This window comes from Andrena cerasifolii, chromosome 1, assembly GCF_050908995.1.
Source record: "Andrena cerasifolii isolate SP2316 chromosome 1, iyAndCera1_principal, whole genome shotgun sequence".
NCBI classification, from domain to species: Eukaryota; Metazoa; Arthropoda; class Insecta; order Hymenoptera; family Andrenidae; genus Andrena; species Andrena cerasifolii.
The window spans coordinates 34,027,625-34,048,216 of record NC_135118.1 but is presented as its reverse complement, the minus strand read 5'-3'; the positions used below and the strand labels follow the sequence as shown (position 1 = coordinate 34,048,216).

Sequence of the window (20,592 nt, the reverse complement as noted above, 5' to 3'; positions counted from 1 at the left end):
GAGTAGGTATATGTAGTAGCGGCCACGATGTACAGAGGGTTCGACTGCAGCTGGGCATTCTATAAGAAAGCGATTCTACAGGCCCGAATAAAATGAACGTAAAGAATAACTGAATTGCATTTGAGGCTTCGTTTCTGATTTGTTAATCGTTGAAATTGAAAATACGCGTGAAATCCGTGTGACGCGGGGGACTTGGACTACTGCCGGCGCGCAGTATGTACATTGTACGTAGTATGTAGTCAGGTCAGGAACGGCGAAAACAAAGTCGCAGCCACCTAGGAAGACCCATTTTCCTGGTAGTCGAAGTCAAGTAGTCGTCGGTTACGTCTTTCTACGTGGCTACGACACTGCCCTCCCGTTGCAGTGTATGGGTCGTAATTTTTCAGTCAACTTGACAGTTTGTTTTTAAATTCTTCGCAATTAAATTCTCTTACGAGCTGTTCGGCCGGAAATTTCAATTTCGTTGCAGATTTTTTTTTATATTTAGCGAAGTGTACAACATTCGGGTTTTTTTCTCAGTGAATACAATAACTAACAATGTCAAACTTTTTTTTCATTTATTAATCTACTTATAATGTATACGGAACAATTGTTTAAATACACTTTTAATTGTGTTTCTTCAGTGTTATCTGGAGTTCAAAATCGCGCCTTTAAAAAGAAATACCTCCCTGGCGGGAGTGATTTAAACTCACAGACTCATCTGAAGCAAAAAAACAAAGCTGATTCTGAATCATTATGACTACCGCAATCGCAGGTGTCAGAATTAGCCACGTAAGTCAAAATTTAACAAAATTGCACGCATTCAAACTTCAAGTTTCGAAATTTTCGAAATAATGATTAAGAATCAGTTTGGTTTTTTTGTGCGTGATTTTGAACTCCAGATAACACTGAAGAAACACAATTAAAAGTGTATTTAAACAATTGTTCCGTATAATCTAATATTGTAGAATGTAGATGGAATTGTAAAATTTAAAATGCCGGATCGAAATTCGTATTTTTAGAATTTTTCAGGCATCTCATAAATGTGTAGGCGATTTTGCGTGTTTATGCGTGTTCGTTTGTGTTCATAAGCCTATGTACACTGATCTTCTTAAAGTACCTACTGTATACTTCGCTAAATATAAAAAGAATCTGCAACGAAATTGAAAATTGAAGAATTTAAAAAAATTATCAGGTTCACTGAAAAATTACGATCTGTAGCCTGATTTGAAAAAAATGTCATTATGTACCACTGCGCGCCAATAGTCTACCAAGGAGAAACTTTCGGTTGTCCGCCACCAACTTTGGTTTTCGGATATGCTTTAGAGGACCGAAAGATAAGAAATACGTGTTTCTTTATCCTGGCCCTTGGCTCTTTGCATATTTAGTGGATGAAACCACCCCTCAAAGTTCATAAGAAGGGGCAGAAAAGTGATTATTGTTAGTTTAAAGAATATTGTAACATCGTGTCGAATAAATACACACAGTGCCTACCCGCAGTCTAACACCCTGTACGCGCTGAAGTCGTGATTATCGTACAAAATTTCATACTTACATGAACTTCCGCAGTCTTCTTGTCACTGGAGCAGTAGTGCAGTGTTTATGTTTGTCTTGCGTGCATTGTGCCTTATTGCGTGGTGGAATGTGATTGCAACAATGTGAAAGTTCCTCTCTCTATATTTCGAATTTGGAATTCGATCGCTAACTTCTCGACTGTTTAATACATGTTCCGGCTTACTTACTTCGCTAATTGTAAGTACGTGTGCCCTGCGAGGAAGGCTCAGCCAAGCGGCAACGAACGAGGTGCGCACCAGTTTCCCGTATTTATGCGTGTAGCTGGTCTTTTTCAGCGCGCGTACAAGTAGGAACAACTAGATTGCCTACAGTGGTGATCGGGTAAAGAAGATGATAGTGGATTCTTACCAATATGGTTATTGCATACATGGAAATTGTTTAGAAGTAAGTTTGAATTTTGATCGGCGGGAAGAAGAAAATTCGACAGTACTGAATTTGAATAGGTACGGATATTATGCGTTCAAGCATGTAAAAATTGTTGGCACCAGGTTACGTACCCCCATCAAACTAAGCAACATTCGCCTGAAGCAGTCATTTATATGGCCTAAAGTGTTTTGTACTTATCTGCAACATTAATGACGCACGGTTAGCGGCATATACAGTCACTCGCAGTAAAAATTATACACATCGTATCGCAAGATTTATCGACTCGTTACAATCACAAAATAAGGAATTTCGATAAAAGGAAATTACTAATCTATAGCTTAATTCTTTGTCATTACTCACATTTAACAGAAAAAATTAAACATTATTCTTTATTAATGAAAAAAGGCAATAATTGTCACTGTGAATGACTGTACATATGTCAACAACGTAATAGCAACGTAACGTATAATTCAAAGTGAACGCTATTTCTACTTTCCAAATTTGCCAGGCACGCAGCGCAGTTGGATACTGCATTTCACTTTCGAGAAAATTGGCTTTGAATTTTAACTAAACCGAATACGCGTGCACCGAATCACAAGTACTGACGACTTGTTGGCACGCAAAGGTAAGGGGAACCGATTGCGGAAAGCGCGAGGCGTTCCCAATATCGTAGGGCGCAGGTTGCCTTGTAGGACAATACTCCACTTCGGCCTATGCTTACTCAACTAGAATTCAAGGTCAATTTTTTGCATTGAACATATTTTTTTATGTAAAATTACCGCTGAAGGGTACCCTCCGGTCAAAATGCTCGGGAAATAGGTGATCTTTATGAATATCTTACAAGAAGAGGTTATAACATATCCTAAAAAATATTTTTGGCATTTATTGATACAGTCGTTAGGGTGCAAAAAAATTTGTTTTATGTTTTCGGTCTTGATGCTTTTTCTAAGTGGCGCTTAGTGCAGCGCGGTCAAAAAGGGATAACAAAACGGTAGCCACGACTCGCAGGATCATCGAATATTTATATTTTGGGGCACATTTGAACCAAGTTGTGCAAAAAAGCGGATCATTTTCCGCGTGAAGATAATAAATAAACCCATGTGTGAAAAAATTATGGTACAGGGTGCTGCGATATCGAGTCCAACTGCGAATCAAATGCCCCAAGGATTTTTTAAATCAGTTCGCTAGTTCTTCTGAAATCGTGGTTACCATTTCGAAATATCGTGTTTCGGGAAAAACGTGTTCAAAGTGCTCTCGGCTCATACCTGCGTTCGGAGCCCAAATTGGTTATGCGACTGTAGAATCTATAGTACCGTTACGAATTTTGGTGTGAAACTTTCGCAGGGTATACTCGGGATGTTATACTACAAAAATATATGTAATTCTGAAAAAAATTAACTGGAGGGTCCCCTTAAAGTTTCTGTAACCTGTTGCCGAACACCCGGTATATGCCTCCAGGTGTGAGCAAAATGTTTACACACTGTATTTTCTTTATCGCTTTCCTTTCTTACCGCATGATAACACGTTATATTTTTAACTTTTCACTGTTCGGATAACGCTAGAAAATACGGGCACAGATGTACTTAGACACTGTCAAAATAATATTAATCACCACTTTTATTAGCATTTACAAGAATATGCACTAACGTCCACAAATATCATATTAACAGGAATTTAGGAATAACAACAGTAGTAACTTTAAAGTACAAATAACATTGTATCGATTATTCGTCGACAGAATTATGAATTATAAATTCCTGCATACATAACAAAAAACGTATCAACTTATATATTCAGATTTACTATGCGTCCAGCATTCATCTACCCTTCGGTCCACTAGTAGCCCACTATACATAGTAGCTTCCACGTAGGCAGTGCCCGACTTAGCTCTTCCGCCGCTCTGGGCAAAAATGAATTTTTCCGCCCTTTATATTTAATTATAAATAATTATTTTTTACCGTGAGTGAAATATTTTGTAGGTATTTGTTGAACACAATATATTTTATAGGTATTTTGTTATAAAAGAAATGTAATGCTCACAAAAAGACAGAAACAAAACGAAATAAAATATATAGATTGGAGGTATATCCTCCGCATATGAACTGATTTTGATGATCTTTTTTTATTCGAAAGAGGGTGGTGATCCCATCCTACACTGCATGAATATTGGCCCAATATTTTGCCAGTTCTGATTAATAATAAAGACTATTGGCACGTAATTATTATGTTATGTACGTACACGCATATTTCATAAGCATGTTGTGTCAATATATATATATATATAAAACTAAAAAGACAAAAAATAAACAAATTAAAAAAAAAATTAAAACCGATTTCAAAATAATAAAAATGCACTAAAAAGTAAAAAATAATTTAATTCCTTATTTAATCTCCGACTCTCATATTTTTTAAGTCGGCGTCTGATCATTTACACAGTGTAAATCTGGCGCCGACTTAAGGGGACATTCTACTCTCTCGGCCTCAAAAATATTCGATTTTTTGTGCTTAATTCTGCACCTAGCAGCTGCTACTCACATACATTTCCTAATAATATTAAAAAAGAGAAAAGTCGAAGAGGAGTATTGGACTTTGTTCAAAGATTTATTAAAATACGATGACAAGTTCTGCCAATACTTGAGACAGACTGCCGCGATACAAAATTTTTTAATTGATAAATTTTCCTTCAACACAGTATCGCTGTTGGTATATCGGATGGATCGGTAGCCGGTGCATGCTCGTACAACTTAATATTTACTATTAATTGTTCTGAATTCATCCTCTACTGCACTCGGTCTCTACCGTTTACTCATTCACAAATCTAAACGAGACGGCCTTTGTAATTGCAGGAACTCTGAATTTGTAACATGTTCGTAGCATAGAAGAACTTTATGCTTAACATGTTTTAGTGTACTGGAAGAAATGTTTCAATGAATAAACGATGAAGAAAAAATAGAGCAGTCAAGGCCAGTTGGAGCATTTGGATTTTGGGAGGCCGACTTCGATGATGTTTACCAGAGCCGCGCGGAAGGGAAGCTCGAGCGCTAATGATAACGTGGGTGTACAACGGATAGGGAAAACTGTATTATTGCTCTGGAGTAGAGCTGTCCGAATACTCGGAAAAAGCGAGCCGGGATATACTCGGTTCTTTCGAGCGCTCGGCTCGGATCGAAAACCGAGTCCCGGCTCGACTCGAATTTCGAGCTACTGGAATATTCGAGTACTCGAGCAGCTCTACTCTGGAGGCTCCCAAGAGGGCCAGTTATTTCAGCCTATGGGTACGAGCCTGCACCGCCCGCTACTACTTACGCTCTTACAGTTTTCCCTATCTGTTGTACCTACACCCGTGGTATCATTGGCTTTTAGCTCTTTTTCCGCGCGACTCTGGAAAACACCAAATACTGATATACTCCATTGAGATAGAGACAAAAAGGGCATTTCTGAAAAATTTAAAGTTGCATTTGCAACTTCATCGATTCAAACATCGTATGTTTAAGAATTTATTTCTCGCAAACAGAGGAGAATTTGTTATTCGTCCACTCTGTGGCTCTTCTGGATAAACTCCCTGCATTTGCAAAACAGGCTGAATAAAAAGCTCGTACCATAGTTTGTGTCTTGTCTTTCTTATAATATGCCGAAAGGATTCCAAGGCTTCGGTACGCATGCAGATATATGTGGCAGAATAAAGGTGTAAAACGACGCGAACTTTTGAGTAGCTGGATCCAGTAATCGATCATGCATCTTAAATTCCTCGTTACCCAAATCGATTTGCCGTCCTTCCTCGCCAGAAGGTAACCAGACTCCACCCTTGACGGGCTCACCGTGAGGTGTAGGATTCCTGCAAATACGAGAAACACACATGATGATAAATGCTCCGACTTGTTATTCCATCAGCATTCGGATTGATGATCACCAGTAGCTTCCACATGTATAGGAGGCATAGGAGCTACTATTTCATCGTTTCACGGTTCGAGTTCGAGTAAAGACGAGTTTCCTTCTTCGATTAAAGATTGCATAGAGATAGAGAATATTATTATAAGGAAATGTTGAATTATCGTTCATCAAATAGCGCTCTGATTACTTACCCGTATTTGGCAAAGTTCGTCCACAAAGAGACGAGCTTTTTCCGATACATGTTGTATTTCGAGTTCGGATCAAGAGAAGGTCCCGACCCATCAACAAATAGCAAAGTAAGATCGTCACCGTGAGATGTGCCTGAAATATATATTCGACACAAGAGTGTCGATGAATCGGTAAACCAAGTATTGGCACGTGGAGCGTGCGTTTACTACAAGGGACAGCACAGGTGAAAACATCGAGATGAATAATTACCGTTTATCTGTGAATCAAACTGTTTGTGACCATTTAGGTTCGTCGAATACGACAGTCGGTAGTAGTAAACGGGTGTCTTGCCACTGTATTTAGCCAACATCTTTTGCGTGTAATCGATAGGTCCAGCGAAGTAAAAGTCTGTCGCTATCTGAAGAGCATACCAGAAATCAGTAGGTCCATCTGAATACGCATAAGCTCGGCGCAATCCTGACAATATTTACCTTTGTCAATTCGGAAAGCGTACCAGTCGCAACTGTGTTCAATAGGCTTGTAAAACCTCTGCTCAGACCCGTCGTATCGAACGCAAATAATTTGTTTAGATTTCCTATCGTTTGGTTCCTTAGTAAATCCGGCTCTGGAAGTAATATTCACATGGAAGAGAGCAGATCGAACTTGTTTCAGGAGGCACCAATTGGAAGTTTAAACTCCGCTTCTGTGCCATAGATGTTAACACGACCGTCGATTCGTTATATAATAAAAGTAAAACAAGGGTTACTTTGGCGAGTAGAGCACGATAGCTGAAAGGAACTTCTTTGCTTCAGTTGCTGCAACGTGGAAGCATTGCGTTTATAGCGAGAATGTATGTATTTCCCTTGATTTCGAGTAGTGAGCAAGACTATATTTTTATTTATATTAAGGAATCGTGCTTTATCTATGGCAGGGAAGTGGACCCTACTGCTGCATACCTAATGTCAATAAAATTCCTTCATCCTTATTGTACCCGTATATCATAGGTACATGTTGGAAGTCCCCAGATTGCAATTTCGATATGGGACAATCATCCAAGAAGACTTTTTCCGGCGAAGGGTCAGAAGGAATGGCGTCTATTGTTGGATTAAATGGCAAGGTGATTGGAAACTGTTACAAGAGATAATTCACAGTTTACAAAGAAGCTCGTAAAGCGTCGGTTTCCTTGAATTATTTATATAAAATATCATACCAATATCCGCTCAATTATTTCCATTTCCACTGATTTTATTATGTCCTTAATATCAGCTTTCTTCAAAGCGTCCAGCAATTGTTCCTTCGTCTCAGCTACAATGCCCATATGTGCGCCAAGCTCATAAGCTGCTAGGGCAGCTAGCTCTGGTGTGTGGAAAGCCCACGGACACAAGGGACTACCACTTTGAGCAATGGCTTGCTGAAACAGGCCTGTGGAATAACAGCAATCGCATTGTATTCTACATGCGTGAACAGATTCGAAATGTTACGAGTTCCGAGTATTTTTGCTGCAAAGCAGAACCTGCTGAAATCGACCACGATACACTTTCCAAGAATTAGATTACGGATCGAAAACGCTGTCTTGTGTTAGATCAGAGGCGCGCAAAGTCACAAAGAGCTACTCGGAGCTGGAGACCTCTTTGCGATTCTGGGATCTCATCTTAACAGCTCCGCGCTCGGCTTCGAGCGGCTCTTCGTGCACCTCTGTGTTAAGCTGGGCAGCTTTGCACCGTCGCATATCAAAATCTGATGCAAAGATACGCAACAGCGTCAGCAACGGTACGGGAAACAAATCACAGACCGGTGATAGGATACGAGGATACGTAACAAGTGGTTACCCACTTTAAGATATTCAATCGTATGGAGTAAAGTCAGTGAAGTGTGGCAATCGACGGAGTAAGCTGTAGTATACCTATCGTATGTATAGATCTGCAGCGAATGTTTGATTTACATGAAACTTTTCTCACAATCAGACTTCACTATATATATATATATGATACTCCTGAATTCTGACCTTTCGATTGCGGGGACAATAAGTGGTACATTACGGAAACAGCACCAGCACTTTCTCCAAATACAGTCACTTGATTCGGATCACCCCCGAAATTGGCGATGTTTTTCTGCACCCACCGCATAGCCATGTTCTGATCCTTCAGAGCCTGATTACCCCGTGCGCCGTCGAGCCCCAGTGCCAAAAAACCTAGAAGAATATTAAACCGTCGTAGGTGTCCGTGCAACATTTTCGTCGAATTGATGGAATCGGTCGGTTACCAAGAGGTCCAAGACGGTAGTCCATGTCGACGAAAACCACACCGTTTGCTAGAAATATATCAGGCCCGTATGATTCGCGCGATATAGACCCCTGCACGTATGCGCCACCGTAGATCCAAATCATCACCGGTAACAGCCTTTCTATCTTCGTCAAGTTCAACTAACAAATATTAGGTGGATCAAAAGCTTTTCATTGCGCATTGAGTGATGCTCCCGACTTAGAACCCCCTTTTTCCGTGGCTCCTCAACACATAGGAATTAGGAAATCTATTCCTTCGATATTATAACGGAGGCGACGCGTACCTGTGGGGTGAACACGTTCAAATATAGGCAATCTTCGCTTCCTGATGGTGTCACAGGAAGGTCCTGTATACACATGGCGCTGTGCTCAGTTGCATTCAGTACTCCTGTCCATGGATCTGCTTCGATGGGGTCCTGCAGTTTTCAGGTAGAAAGCCGTGTAAAGTTTTCTCGTTATTATTGTTAATATTTTAAATTATGAAATTTCATTCTTGAGGTGTTCTTCTTTAGAGTGTAGACTGATAAAATTAGAATTAAGTTCCGTGATTACATCGCCAAGACCAAATAAAATGGGACTTACGCGAAATCGAAGTTCGCCAACAGGTGGTTTCGCATACGGTATGCCCAAGAAGGCAGCATAGGACACGGAGTCCAAAACAGTCTTCAATATTGTGCCTCGAACTGCACCCTTATCAGTGGTTACGACTTCTGTAAACCGTTCGCAATGCACCGCCGTTAGGAGGGCCGCAACGACCCAGGAAAAAGTGTACTTCATATTTCCTCCTTCTGCAAACACCTTCCGCATGATGCGTTGGCATTTTCAAAACTTTATATACCCATCACCTAGAAATGTTAATGAGTGGTGGAAGGTGCAATAAATTTCAGCTGCCGTCATCATATTTTAAGCGTTTTCCCAATGTATGCTTTTAAAAATGCGTATTCTTTTTGGCGATGTACGTATTATTACGAAAACCTGCCTCCAAAGCCTCGGGTGTAAATTGTGAGTAGAATGACGCGTGTGCTGTCACTGTCGACATACAAGTTTGACACACATTATCGTGCACGAAGAATAACACGATAAGTGGCAGTATTTACGATCAGATAACACTTTGTCACGAGTTAAGGCTCCCCCAAACCAACGTGAATTTCGCGGCGCGGATCAGCTTATCTGATCCGCGGCGCGGAGCGGATATTCGCGTTGGTTTGGGGGGAGCCTGTCGATTTAAAAAAACTTTGTAACGTTACAAGATATAAATTGTTATATTAAAGAGTTTGCAAAGAATATGGAGTGCCATGCCGTCCCCAGTATAAATGCACCAACGTAGATCCGAACCATCACCGGTTTCAGCGTTGTAATGTTCTTGAGCCACAACTACCAAATATTAGCCGAATTAAACGCTTTTCCCGATGCATAGAAGGATTAAACAGTCGGGTAGGTTGTGTCGGGGACACAAACCGCAGTTTTTTAAGTGAATACTCGGATATCGAAGAAGTAAGTTTGATATTAATATTCAAGGATAATTTTATTGATTATAGGCCTGTGATAGATACATCCAGATTTCTGACGAATGTAAGACCAATGCTAGTTTTTCCAAGCGTGGTCGGTGATGCGGTTGATACGTAGTCGAGAAACGAAGTAGGTTTGGTGGTAGGTATGATGGGGACTTCGGTGTCTACTTTCATTGTGGGTACTACTTTCTTTACACTTTCTGCATATTTTCCGAGCATTTGGAACAGATATGGGCATTATTTAAATTCGTATCAAATAAAACAGACTTTAGTCTTACTCGTCATGAATAAGAAAAAGATGCTCTACAGACGTATCATTATCTTTTACTATATTCTGATTTCCCTGAATGTTGAATCACTTTTGTCTTTTAACAATATAGTAATCCAACAGAGGGAAGGGGTCAGAAATCGCCAAAATTACCCTTACGTAATTGAAGGACGGACCCTTGGCGAGCCTCGAGACTCTCGAGAACCTTTGATCGAGCCGCGCGATGCCCGAGCGGGGCGACTATGTAACGTTCACCTGTCTAAACTGATGCCTGGAGTTGCTCGGCGATTTGTCATCGATTATACGGAAAGTGAATTTCTCTATTTTTCATCGTATCAATATGAAAGTGACACGAATGGATTCCTTGCATTCTCCCGATTAAAGGGACTGTAAATAATTTAAATCGGACTACTTTTAACGAAACGGGGCTTTCAATTCGACTCAAGGTCCCGAATTTAAACATCCGAAAAGAATACTACCATATTCGCTGAAGTGTTTTTTATAAAATAAGTCTATCTCTTGTTGGTAGTTTGTATATTCAACGTCGCAGTAAGTTGTTCAAAATAGCGGTGCTCCCCGTTGTAGGCATGTAAGCGAGCCGCGAGCTCCGCTATTAAGGCAAAATTGAAAGCTCGTTTCGTTAAAAGTAGTCCGATTTAACTAATTTTTTTTGTCAATTTAATCAGGAGAATGCAAGGATTCCATTGGTGTTACATTCATATTGATACGACGAAAAATAAAGAAATTCCGTTTCTGTATAATCGGTGACACATCGCCGAGCAACTCCGCGCTGTATTTTATACGGGTAAATGATAAGTACAATGTCGCTCGGCTTGGGTAAAGGCTCTCGAGGCTCGCCCAAAGTTGTTCGAACTTCGAATAACTTTCGAATAAAAATACAACAGGAACTGAGAAAATTATTCGAAGCTTAAAATGAATTCCCGTCGAATAAAAAAATCATACTTTGCCGTCGAATGAATCCCGTCGAATAAAAAAGTGATTTCAGGCGCTTTGAATAAAAATAACCTAAATTATTTTTATTCGACGACTAATAAAAATAAAGTCTCTTTTATTTTATACGTTATTTAAATAATGTATATCTCTGATACACGGGCAGTGATTCAGTTAGAAGGGAAATTTCGGAATGAGTAGTCGAGAGGAGCGCGTTGCTACTTGCGTTGCAGCTTATTACTTTATTGAGCTATGAATATTTGAAAATGCAACAAATTAAAATAATTTAATTCCAGTTGATAGCTCACGCATCCAACTGGTAGCTGAAACATTATATTTTCCTTATTGCGACCTTCTCTTACATATATCAAATGCTTCGTTGTCATATTCTACTGTTTGGAACTTTGGATAATGAGGAAGAACGTAGGTAGGGTTTGTCGGTTTTTAAAAACCGGGTTTGAAAACCGGTTTATATTTATTTTGTAAAATTCGAAAACCGGTTTTATATACTAGAATTAATATGCAGAAGTGAATTAATTGTTTAATTAAAAACATTAACATTTTTACTTGAAATCTCCTCGGACACAAGCATATTGTAGGTAATAGTTTACTGTAAAACTAATCTTCATGGATTCATATTTTCTGACGAAACAAAGTAAATGGAATAAATATTTATAATTTGGTACCATTGTAAAAGATTTATATTTTGTGCGGATTTTAGTTATTTTAGTTTTATTTTTCATTGGGTTTTGTATGCAGTCTATTTTATTGTGTTATATTTTTGTAGATCCATAAATAATAGTACGGATCAAAAATAGTACGGATTTGTTCGGATTTTAGTTAATTGAATTATTTTTATTTATTTGGTTATGTATAGATAGAGTATATTTTGTAATTCATAAATATTAAGGAAACTGAACATTTTTAAAATAAGTACAAATACTTATTTACCATTTTAATAAATTGTTTTTTGTGAAAATTCGAAAACCCGGTTTAACCGGTTTTTTGGGAATAGTGGAATTCGAAAGCAGGTTTTTTAGGAGACTCAACCGCGGACACCACCGACATAGTAAAATCCAACACCTATACGTTTATATCAGTGTATATTAAATTCTACAGATATCACGCCCACAGCACTTTAAAATACATCATCCTTGGACAGAATTGTAACGAGCATTATTCAGTTATAACGGGTTGAGTAGTGCGCTGATAGGGTTCCAAGAATTATTTGTGCATGAAGACATATATGGCAGGATAGAGGTGTACAACGACGAGAACTGTTGAGCTATGGGCTCTAGTAATCGACCATGCATCGTAAACGCCTCGTTGCCCATATCGATTTGCCGACCTGTCTCGCCAGAAGGTAACCAGACTGCACCGTTGATGGGCTCGCCGTGAGGTGTAGGATTTCTGAAAACAGAAGAACACATATGATGATAAATGCTCCGACGTGTTACGTTACCTCGTATCATTCCGCCACTATGCCACTAAAGTGAACAGTAGCATTCAGTAGCTAGTAAGTAGCTACTATTTGTACAAATTAGCCAACAACTTGTTCCTACATCGTTTCTCGGTTCAAGTTCGTATAACGACGCGTTTCCTTATTTGATTACTTACCCGTACTTGGCAAAGTTCGTCCAAAGCGAGACGAGCTTTTCCCGACAATCGTCGTACGGTGTGTCAGGAACAATGGGAAACAGCAACGCGCTATAAAATAGCATACCCAGGTCGTCACCGTGGGCTGTGCCTAAAACATTCGACGCAAGGGCGTTGATGAGTCAGATGTAAAAGAAGAATATGTGCGTGCAGATCAATTACCGTTTATCTCTCGATTATACAGTTTATGTAAATTTTCGTCCATCGAATAAGACATTCGATAGTAGTAAACGGGTGTATCGCCATTGTATTTAGCCAAATACTTTTGCGTTGCATCGATAGGTGCACTGAAGAAATAGATTGTCGTTACCTGAAGAGCACACCAGGAATTAGTAGTTCCCCCTGAGCACGCACAAACTTAAAATCACAAAATCGTGCCAATATTTACCCTGATGAATTCGGAAATGGCACCACTCGCGAGTTTGCTAAATAGATTCACGACATTTCTGGACTCATTGGTGATGTCGTACTTAAGTATGTTGTCTAGAGCATCCACCAGTATTTGCCTTACTAACTCCAATGCTGCAAGTATCCACATGAAAGGAACAGAATTAGAGAAGCCATAGTTATCAACACGGCCGTTAATAAAGGGATACGTTGGTGAACACAGTATGGTAGCTGAAAGAGACTTCTATGCTACAGTTGCTGCAACGTGCCAGCATTGTATTCTGTGGGATCAGGAACCCTGATAAACGGCGTTGGGGTCCGCAATTTCCGTGGACCCCGAACTCATAGGTGACATAGGGGCAAACACAAAAATGGCGAAACCTATTCCTACGTATCTATGGGACTGAAGTAAGGCCCACTGTTGCATACCTATTGTGAATAAAATCCCCTCGTCCTTATTGTAGCCTAACATGGTAGGTACATGGTTGAAGTTGCCAGACTTAAATTTCGATATGGGACAATCATTCAGGAAGGCTTTCTCTCCCGAAGGATCAGATGGAAGGACGTCTATCGTTGGACCAAACGGTACGTTAACTGGAAGCTGTTGCAAGAAAACTCCCATTATGCAGCCTGTCGATTTCAAAAGACTTCGTAACGTTACAAAATATGGACTCGAGTGTTATATTAAAGAGTTTGCAAAGAAACCCGTGAAATGTTAGTTCCCTTGAATTATTTATGCACTAAATTATACCGGCAATTCCAAACTGATCATGCTGAATGCTGCAGGTACTATATCCTTGACATCAGCTTTCTTCAGAGACTCCAGTAATTGTTCTTTTGTCAGAGCGGTAATTCCCATACGTCTGCCAAGATCAAACGCCAGTTCGACAGTCTTCTCTGGTGTGTGGTAAGCCCAAGGACACAAGGCACTGCCACTTTGAGCTATGGCTTGTTGAAACAGGCCTGTGGAAATTGGAATAAGATCAATCGGATTCTACATCTAAGGCACGGCGGTGCAAGCGGGAAGAGTTAAATTACAGATATATCGTGGAATTGTTGAAAAACATCGTCTTCTGTTACGTATTCAAGCATATCGAGTAAAACTTGAGAGTAGGGCGTTCAGTTCCTGTATAAATATTATTTTATGCAATACTTTATTAATAATAAACGTGAATATTAAAATGTAAGCAACTTCCGTCACATTCTCGTACTGCGTAATTGCCAAGTCACAAAATGTTCTTTAACTAAAGATGTAGGATTGGAGTGATTTGTGAATGAAAGTGTCAGAGTTAATGAGAGCGCTAGACTTGGCTCTATATAACATCTCGCAACTTTTTATGGGTAAAGAGTCACTAGACTTCATTTCTTTTTGTACGTAATCCTGCTTTTCTTAGCTACGGGTTCTCTATTTTTACACGCGGGAATCGTGATTCGCGGGTACCCAGCCATCTGGCAGTCGCGGCCGCATTCGCGCCTCGCGTCAGAGGATCGCGCGATTTTTGCAGAGTAAGGGGGTTCCGCGCTGTGACTACGTTACGGCGTCAGGATCGGACATGAGTCGCGTGCGTGGGGGCTAAACTTTCATGTATCGTTTTTCGCTAATAGGATGGCCAGTTTTTTTTTTTAAATTTCTTAGCGAGCACCTGGGGACTAAGAGAAACGTGCCTATCAAATTCCATGGTTATGGGTTCAGTGGTTTCAGAGATATCGAATTTCTTTCATAAATTGTTAGTACAACTACTACCTTTCTGCCAAAGTTCAAATTTCTAGGGCTGCGAGAAGTACGTCTGATTTTTGATGATCGGTCAGTGTCGAAATAACGAAACTTTGAGTTCGAATATCTTATGAACTAGAAAAGATAGAAACGTGAAATTTAGAGGTTTAGTTCCGTTTGCAAAGTACTCTAGATAAATAGAAGTTTCAGGTTTCTGGGTAACTCCAGCACACAGATATGGAGGAAGGGCAAAAGTACGCTGAGTTGCTTCCAGAACAGAGTGCTTACGGCTGTGCTTGCTCGACTCCACTCGGCGGGAGCATTGCCGTACCCCTAGATTTTGTATATTTGCAATTAAATGTACTTAGTAAATTTCTGCTAACCTGTTATATGTTTGTACGATGTCTGACCTATCATTATATCGTAGATACACATTCAGAACATGTGAATATTAGCAGTTAATAAACAAATTCTAAAACTATCACGGACTTACCCGAGTTTACCATATGCGGAGAAAAACTGCAGAATATCGGAAACTGCTACGAAATGTTTGATTTGGATGAGAAGAAACTCAGACTGTAAGCACTGTACCCTTGAATTCTTACCTTTTGATTTGGCGGATAGTAAGTGGTATGTTACGGAAACGCTACCAGCACTTTCGCCAAATATTGTCACCCGATTCGGATCACCCCCGAATTTGGCAATGTTCCTCTGCACCCACTGCATAGCCAATTGCTGATCCTTCAGACCTTGATTACCCCTTGCGTTCTCCATCCCCAGTCCCAAAAATCCTAAAGGAACATGAAACCGTCGTTGGTGTTTTCTAAACTGTTGCATCGAATTGTAGGAATCGATCGATTACCAAGAGGTCCGAGACGGTAGTTCATGGCAACGTAAACCGTATCATGCTCCAGAAAGAAATCAGGTCCGAATAGCGCCTGCCATGTCGACCCCATTACAAATGCACCACCGTAGATCCAAACCATCACCGGTTTCGGCGTTGTAATGTTCTTGAAGTTCAACTACCAAATATTCGCTGAATTAGCCGCTTTTCCCGAAGCATTGATTATATTATTATTAGTTATACGAGGGGTGACGCGTACCACTGGGGTGAATACGTCCAAATATAGACAATCTTCCTGTCCTACTGGACCAAGAGGTAAGAACTGTGTACACATGGTGACGTCCTGAGTCGCATTCTTCACTCCTGCCCATGAGTCTGCTTCGACGGGGTCCTGCATTTTTCAGGTAGAATTTCGAGTTAGGTTTGAAATTAAGAATGAGGACCTTCTTGATTAACCCTTTAACTCCCAATGTTGCACCCATGCAACACTCATTTTAAAAGTCTTTAACTTTTTTTAGTACGCCGAAAAGTACTACCGTAGTTTTCCTGATGGTAAAGTAGATTTCAATGTTTTTGATTGAGAAAATAAAGAATTCTCTTAAAAATTTATTGTGGATTATTATAAATAAATAATCGATATTTTCCATTTGAAAATAGAAAGACGCAATCAGTGTCAGAATTTTGAAATAAGGGTTCAAGGGTCTGGGCGTTATTGGGTTAAGAGGATTCTTGAGGAGTCCTTCTCTAATTCCCCGTCTCGTGTGATTACATCGACGAGAGATCGTTCAGATCGACACGTATGTAGCTACCGAAATATTAAAAATGGGACTTACGCAAAATCGAAGTTCGCCAACAGGTGGTTTCGCATACGGTATGCCCAAGAAAGCAGAATATGATATCGAGCGTCGAATTGTCTCGAATGTTCTGCCTTGAACCGCACCCTTATCGGTCATTACGACCTCCGTAAGCTTTTGACATTGCACCTCCGTTAGGAGGGCAGCAACGACCCAGTAAAATGTGTACTTCATATTTCCTCCTTCTGTAAATACCTTCCACATTGTGTTGGCATTTTCAAAACTTTATATACCCACCACCTGGAAATATTAATCATTGCTGGAAAGTGTAATAAATTTCAGCTGCCGTCATCATATTTTAATCATTTTCCAATGTATGCTTTTTAAAACACGTATTCTTTTTGGCGATGTACGTATTATTACGAAAACCTGCTTTCAAAGCCTCGGGTGTAGATTGTAAGTAGAATAACGCGAGTGCTGTCACTATCGGCATACAAGTTTGACATGCATTATCGTGCACGAAGAATAACACGATAAGTGGCAGTATTTACGGTCAGATAACACTTTGTCACAAGTTACTTCGTTCAGAAGCGCCGCGCGCCGACCGCACGGAATGGTTTTGAGTCGAAAGCGCCGAGCGTCGGTCAGTCAAAAAATTCGAAGCAGCACGGTCCAAGTTTACATATTACGTTAAATTGATCAAAGGCATATTAGTGCGTTTCTATTTAGGCACGCTGAATTGTAAGTTCAATCCAAGGTACAGATACTTGCAAGCTTGCGTCCAAAAAAATTGTCTCCGGCGATGGGTCAGAAGGAATGGTGTCTATGGTTGGAGCAAATGGTACCGTACCTCGCAACTGTTGCGAGGAAATTCATATTATACAGCCTGTCGATTTAAAAAAACTTTGTAACGTTACAAGATATAAATTGTTATATTAAAGAGTTTGCAAAGAATATGGAGTGCCATGCCGTCCCCAGTATAAATGCACCAACTTAGATCCGAACCATCACCGGTTTCAGCGTTGTAATGTTCTTGAACCACAACTACCAAATATTAGCCGAATTAAACGCTTTTCCCGATGCATAGAAGGATTAAACAGTCGGGTAGATTGTGTCGGGGACACAAACCGCAGTTTTTTAAGTGAATACTCGGATATTGAAGAAGTAAGTTTGATATTGATATTCAAGGATAATTTTATTGATTATAGGCCTGTGATAGATACATCCAGATTTCTGACGAATGTAAGACCAATGCTAGTTTTTCCAAGCGTGGTCGGTGATGCGGTTGATACGTAGTCGAGAAACGAAGTAGGTTTTTGTAGTAACGTCGACGTTCAAGTCTCCGCTAACTATGATGGGGACTTCGGTGTCTACTTTCATTGTGGGTACTATTTTCTTTACACTTTCTGCATATTTTCCGAGCATTTGGAACAGAGATGGGCATTATTTAAATGACGTATCAAATAAAACAGACTTTAGTCTCACGATTGAAATAATTCAATCATGGGGATACAATCTTTGGCCATGATTGAATTACTTCAATCATGGGAGTTCAATCATGACTGACTGAACAATGTTTCCGTATTCATGATTATTTTAGTCGATTGAAGCTGAGTGTTTTCTTTCGCACATTTTTTTGGCACTTTTAAAAACAATATGGCTCAATCTGAGGTGTATATTATTAGAAACAAAAGAAACGTGAGCAAAGATCGCGAGTGAAATGGTCAAAACAATTGTTACTGAAGAGAGCAGAATTAAGTCATGTCCATTTACTAAATGAATTAAAGTTAGAACCTGAAGATTGGTTTGATTATTTACCTATGAATGAAGAAATTTAAAATGAATTGCTTCAGATTATATTTTCATATATGTATAACAAAACAAGATACTCCAATGAGAAAAACCGTTAGACTCCATGAACGCATTAGTGTGCCACGTGTGCAACTTTCAAGTGGGATAGCGGTTTGAACGTACAACTCAACGGCTGCACGAAAAAGGTTTTATTTTTTTACTATGTTTACACAATATTACAAAGTACTTAAAAAAAAAATAAATAAAAGTTTGAGTGAAATAAATTTTATTCGGAAGTTATGTATATAATATGTCCGAAAATTCTTTGTTTTTACACACCTGCGCGGTGACCTCCGAAAGGTCCGTATATCTCATATTTGAAGAAAAATAGTAAACCATTTTTTATTAAACACGTTATTAGCTATCTGTTATCCAAGCTGATTTCCAAAATTTTAAAAAACAAAGAAACGGTAGCACGTTAATGAAGAGATTGATTTTCCAGAAGAAATTTCCAATCCCTTTTTTTTATAACTAAAAAGCGGAGTGCTGATTAAAAAAGGGACGACGTTAACAGGTGCGTAATCTTACTACTTAGGAACCTGCGCGCAAAATTCGAAGACAATTAGTCAGGGCCGCCGTAATAAGAAATGCAGTTTTGAGAAAAGTTAAATAAAATGCAATTTTGTGTAACTTAGTCTTAATAAGAGTAAGACTTCTGCAGACGAGGCAGCTTCTTCAGCAGGTATTCTCGATAATCGCTTAGCAGTTCTTGCTATCTTAGTGGCCTGCTACGTTTGAGCGTTACCCTTCGTAACGCGATCAGCATCCTCTAAAGTCTAAACTCATTTCATAGGCTTTGGGACCGATTTCAAAGTTCAAAGTATCTGTGCCCTTCATTGAACACTGCGGTGTCGACAACGGCTGCTATTTCCACTATTTTTGCACCACTAAAGTTAGTCTTAGGAGCAACTTTCCAAAATAGCGCGTTCAAACTTTCGTTGCTGTTCTGATTGTGAGTGAAGCCGCCCAGGCATCGTTCCAGTAAATAATCACTACTTACTTATATGTATAAGTAGTTCTTCGTAGAGGTGTGACTATCGATAAATTTGTATTTGTATTTTGTATTTTTGTTTTCCTGTTAAACAGGATGGCGTGTCAAAGCCTATCGCTTTATAATGCCGAACGAACTAGAGTCCTTTATGTAAACTATATGTAAGTCCTGATGTAAACAGTTGATGTAAAGAAAAAACTTTAACATTAATTTTCGATGTAATAAACTATTCTTTAGATTCACCCCTGAAAGCAATGACCATCATTTTTTAACAGCCTGTACAAATAAATCGACCGGCAAGAAGAACCGTGTAGGCGGCCTTTAGACTTACACAACGTAACTTCAAAGCCTCGGATAGATTGTGAGTTACGTGTGTGGTGTCACTGTCACTGCCACTATCACATGGAATTTTATGTTCATTATCATGCACGTAAGAATAGTGCGACAAGTGGCTGTGTTTGTGGCCAGATCAAATTAGGAACAACACGAGTTTCCTGTTTTCGAGTTTTGCACGTCGATATATTCTGCACAGTAGCGAAAGTACCTATCGTCCATATGAATAAATAGAAGTTTCTCGGCAGAAGAGATTTGCGAAAAACTTGTGCTACTCGGAGTGGTAACATTGAGTTTTCTGTGCGGAGGCTTTTACTTGGATTTCGTCAGCGGCCGACTCGCGGCATGCCTCTCTGAATTCAACGCCTGCAACCTCCTATTGTTAGCCAACGAAAAAGGGTATTGAAGTCATTGCCTTTATAGTGGAAGAGCGAGTACGTGACCGGCTGTATAGACCCTTTTCATGGCTCTCGTGAACGGAGCAACGCCAACCATTCGATATCACGTTCCCAGACTGTGAGGCTGAAGATGCTCGCGAACCCTTCTTCGGAGTACATCTGCCGCGTTTCGCGCGAGTACCATGCGACGATGTCGCAGAAAAATAGGGATGGACCCGCTTCTCTCTGACACTTGGACTCAATTACGATACGAACTTCGGTGAAAAGGAAATACCTATAACAGGTGTAGCGATAAAACGAAAATTGAACTTTACATCCATTGGTAGGTATATGCTTAGGGGGAGGTTCCGGTCTAGAGCCCATAAAAATAGGTGATCTTTAGGAATTAATTAAAGGAAAACTACTATATATAATTTAATGGGACTTTTGCATTGTATTAAGGATGTCTTAAATTATAGAAATATATTTTTTGTTTTATAATTAATTATTGCAGACGGCACTGGGGAGTCGTTAAAGTCGAGGCGTCAAAAAATTCATCCAAATCGGTGGGACCTGTATCTCCAAAGGTTATTATGGATTATGATTAACATGACATTTTTTTTAGAAAATAACGACACTTGAAGTTTGAAATCAC

The 20,592-nt window shown here is 39.7% G+C and overlaps 2 protein-coding genes and 1 long non-coding RNA gene across 4 annotated transcripts; 1 reads left to right on the top strand and 2 right to left on the bottom strand.

Annotated features, from left to right (window-relative positions):
- The first annotated feature begins 2,707 nt into the window (after positions 1-2,707).
- Positions 2,708-5,734, top strand: LOC143377915 (uncharacterized). Its single transcript, XR_013087442.1, has 2 exons — positions 2,708-3,794; positions 4,445-5,734. It is a non-coding gene; the product is annotated as an uncharacterized LOC143377915 (long non-coding RNA).
- On the bottom strand, positions 5,405-9,072 carry LOC143377847 (juvenile hormone esterase-like). The gene is made up of 10 exons (XM_076829630.1): positions 8,843-9,072; positions 8,545-8,676; positions 8,242-8,401; positions 7,985-8,170; positions 7,190-7,401; positions 6,936-7,107; positions 6,471-6,604; positions 6,250-6,397; positions 6,003-6,132; positions 5,405-5,755 (listed from the first exon to the last, which is right to left on the bottom strand). The coding sequence occupies exons 1-10, from the start codon at positions 9,065-9,067 to the stop codon at positions 5,542-5,544; spliced, it is 1,713 nt and encodes a 570-aa protein (XP_076685745.1). The 5' UTR covers positions 9,068-9,072; the 3' UTR covers positions 5,405-5,541.
- On the bottom strand, positions 8,942-16,664 carry LOC143377827 (cholinesterase-like). 2 transcript variants are annotated; one of them, XM_076829587.1, is made up of 10 exons: positions 16,425-16,664; positions 15,851-15,982; positions 15,610-15,769; positions 15,353-15,538; positions 13,785-13,996; positions 13,463-13,634; positions 13,035-13,168; positions 12,809-12,956; positions 12,608-12,737; positions 12,115-12,400 (listed from the first exon to the last, which is right to left on the bottom strand). In XM_076829587.1, the coding sequence occupies exons 1-10, from the start codon at positions 16,647-16,649 to the stop codon at positions 12,175-12,177; spliced, it is 1,725 nt and encodes a 574-aa protein (XP_076685702.1). In that variant the 5' UTR covers positions 16,650-16,664; the 3' UTR covers positions 12,115-12,174. The 2 variants fall into 2 exon arrangements, with proteins under 2 accessions (XP_076685710.1, XP_076685702.1); XM_076829595.1 differs by lacking the exons at positions 12,115-12,400; positions 12,608-12,737 and adding an exon at positions 8,942-9,289.
- Between the last annotated feature and the right edge of the window lie 3,928 nt (positions 16,665-20,592).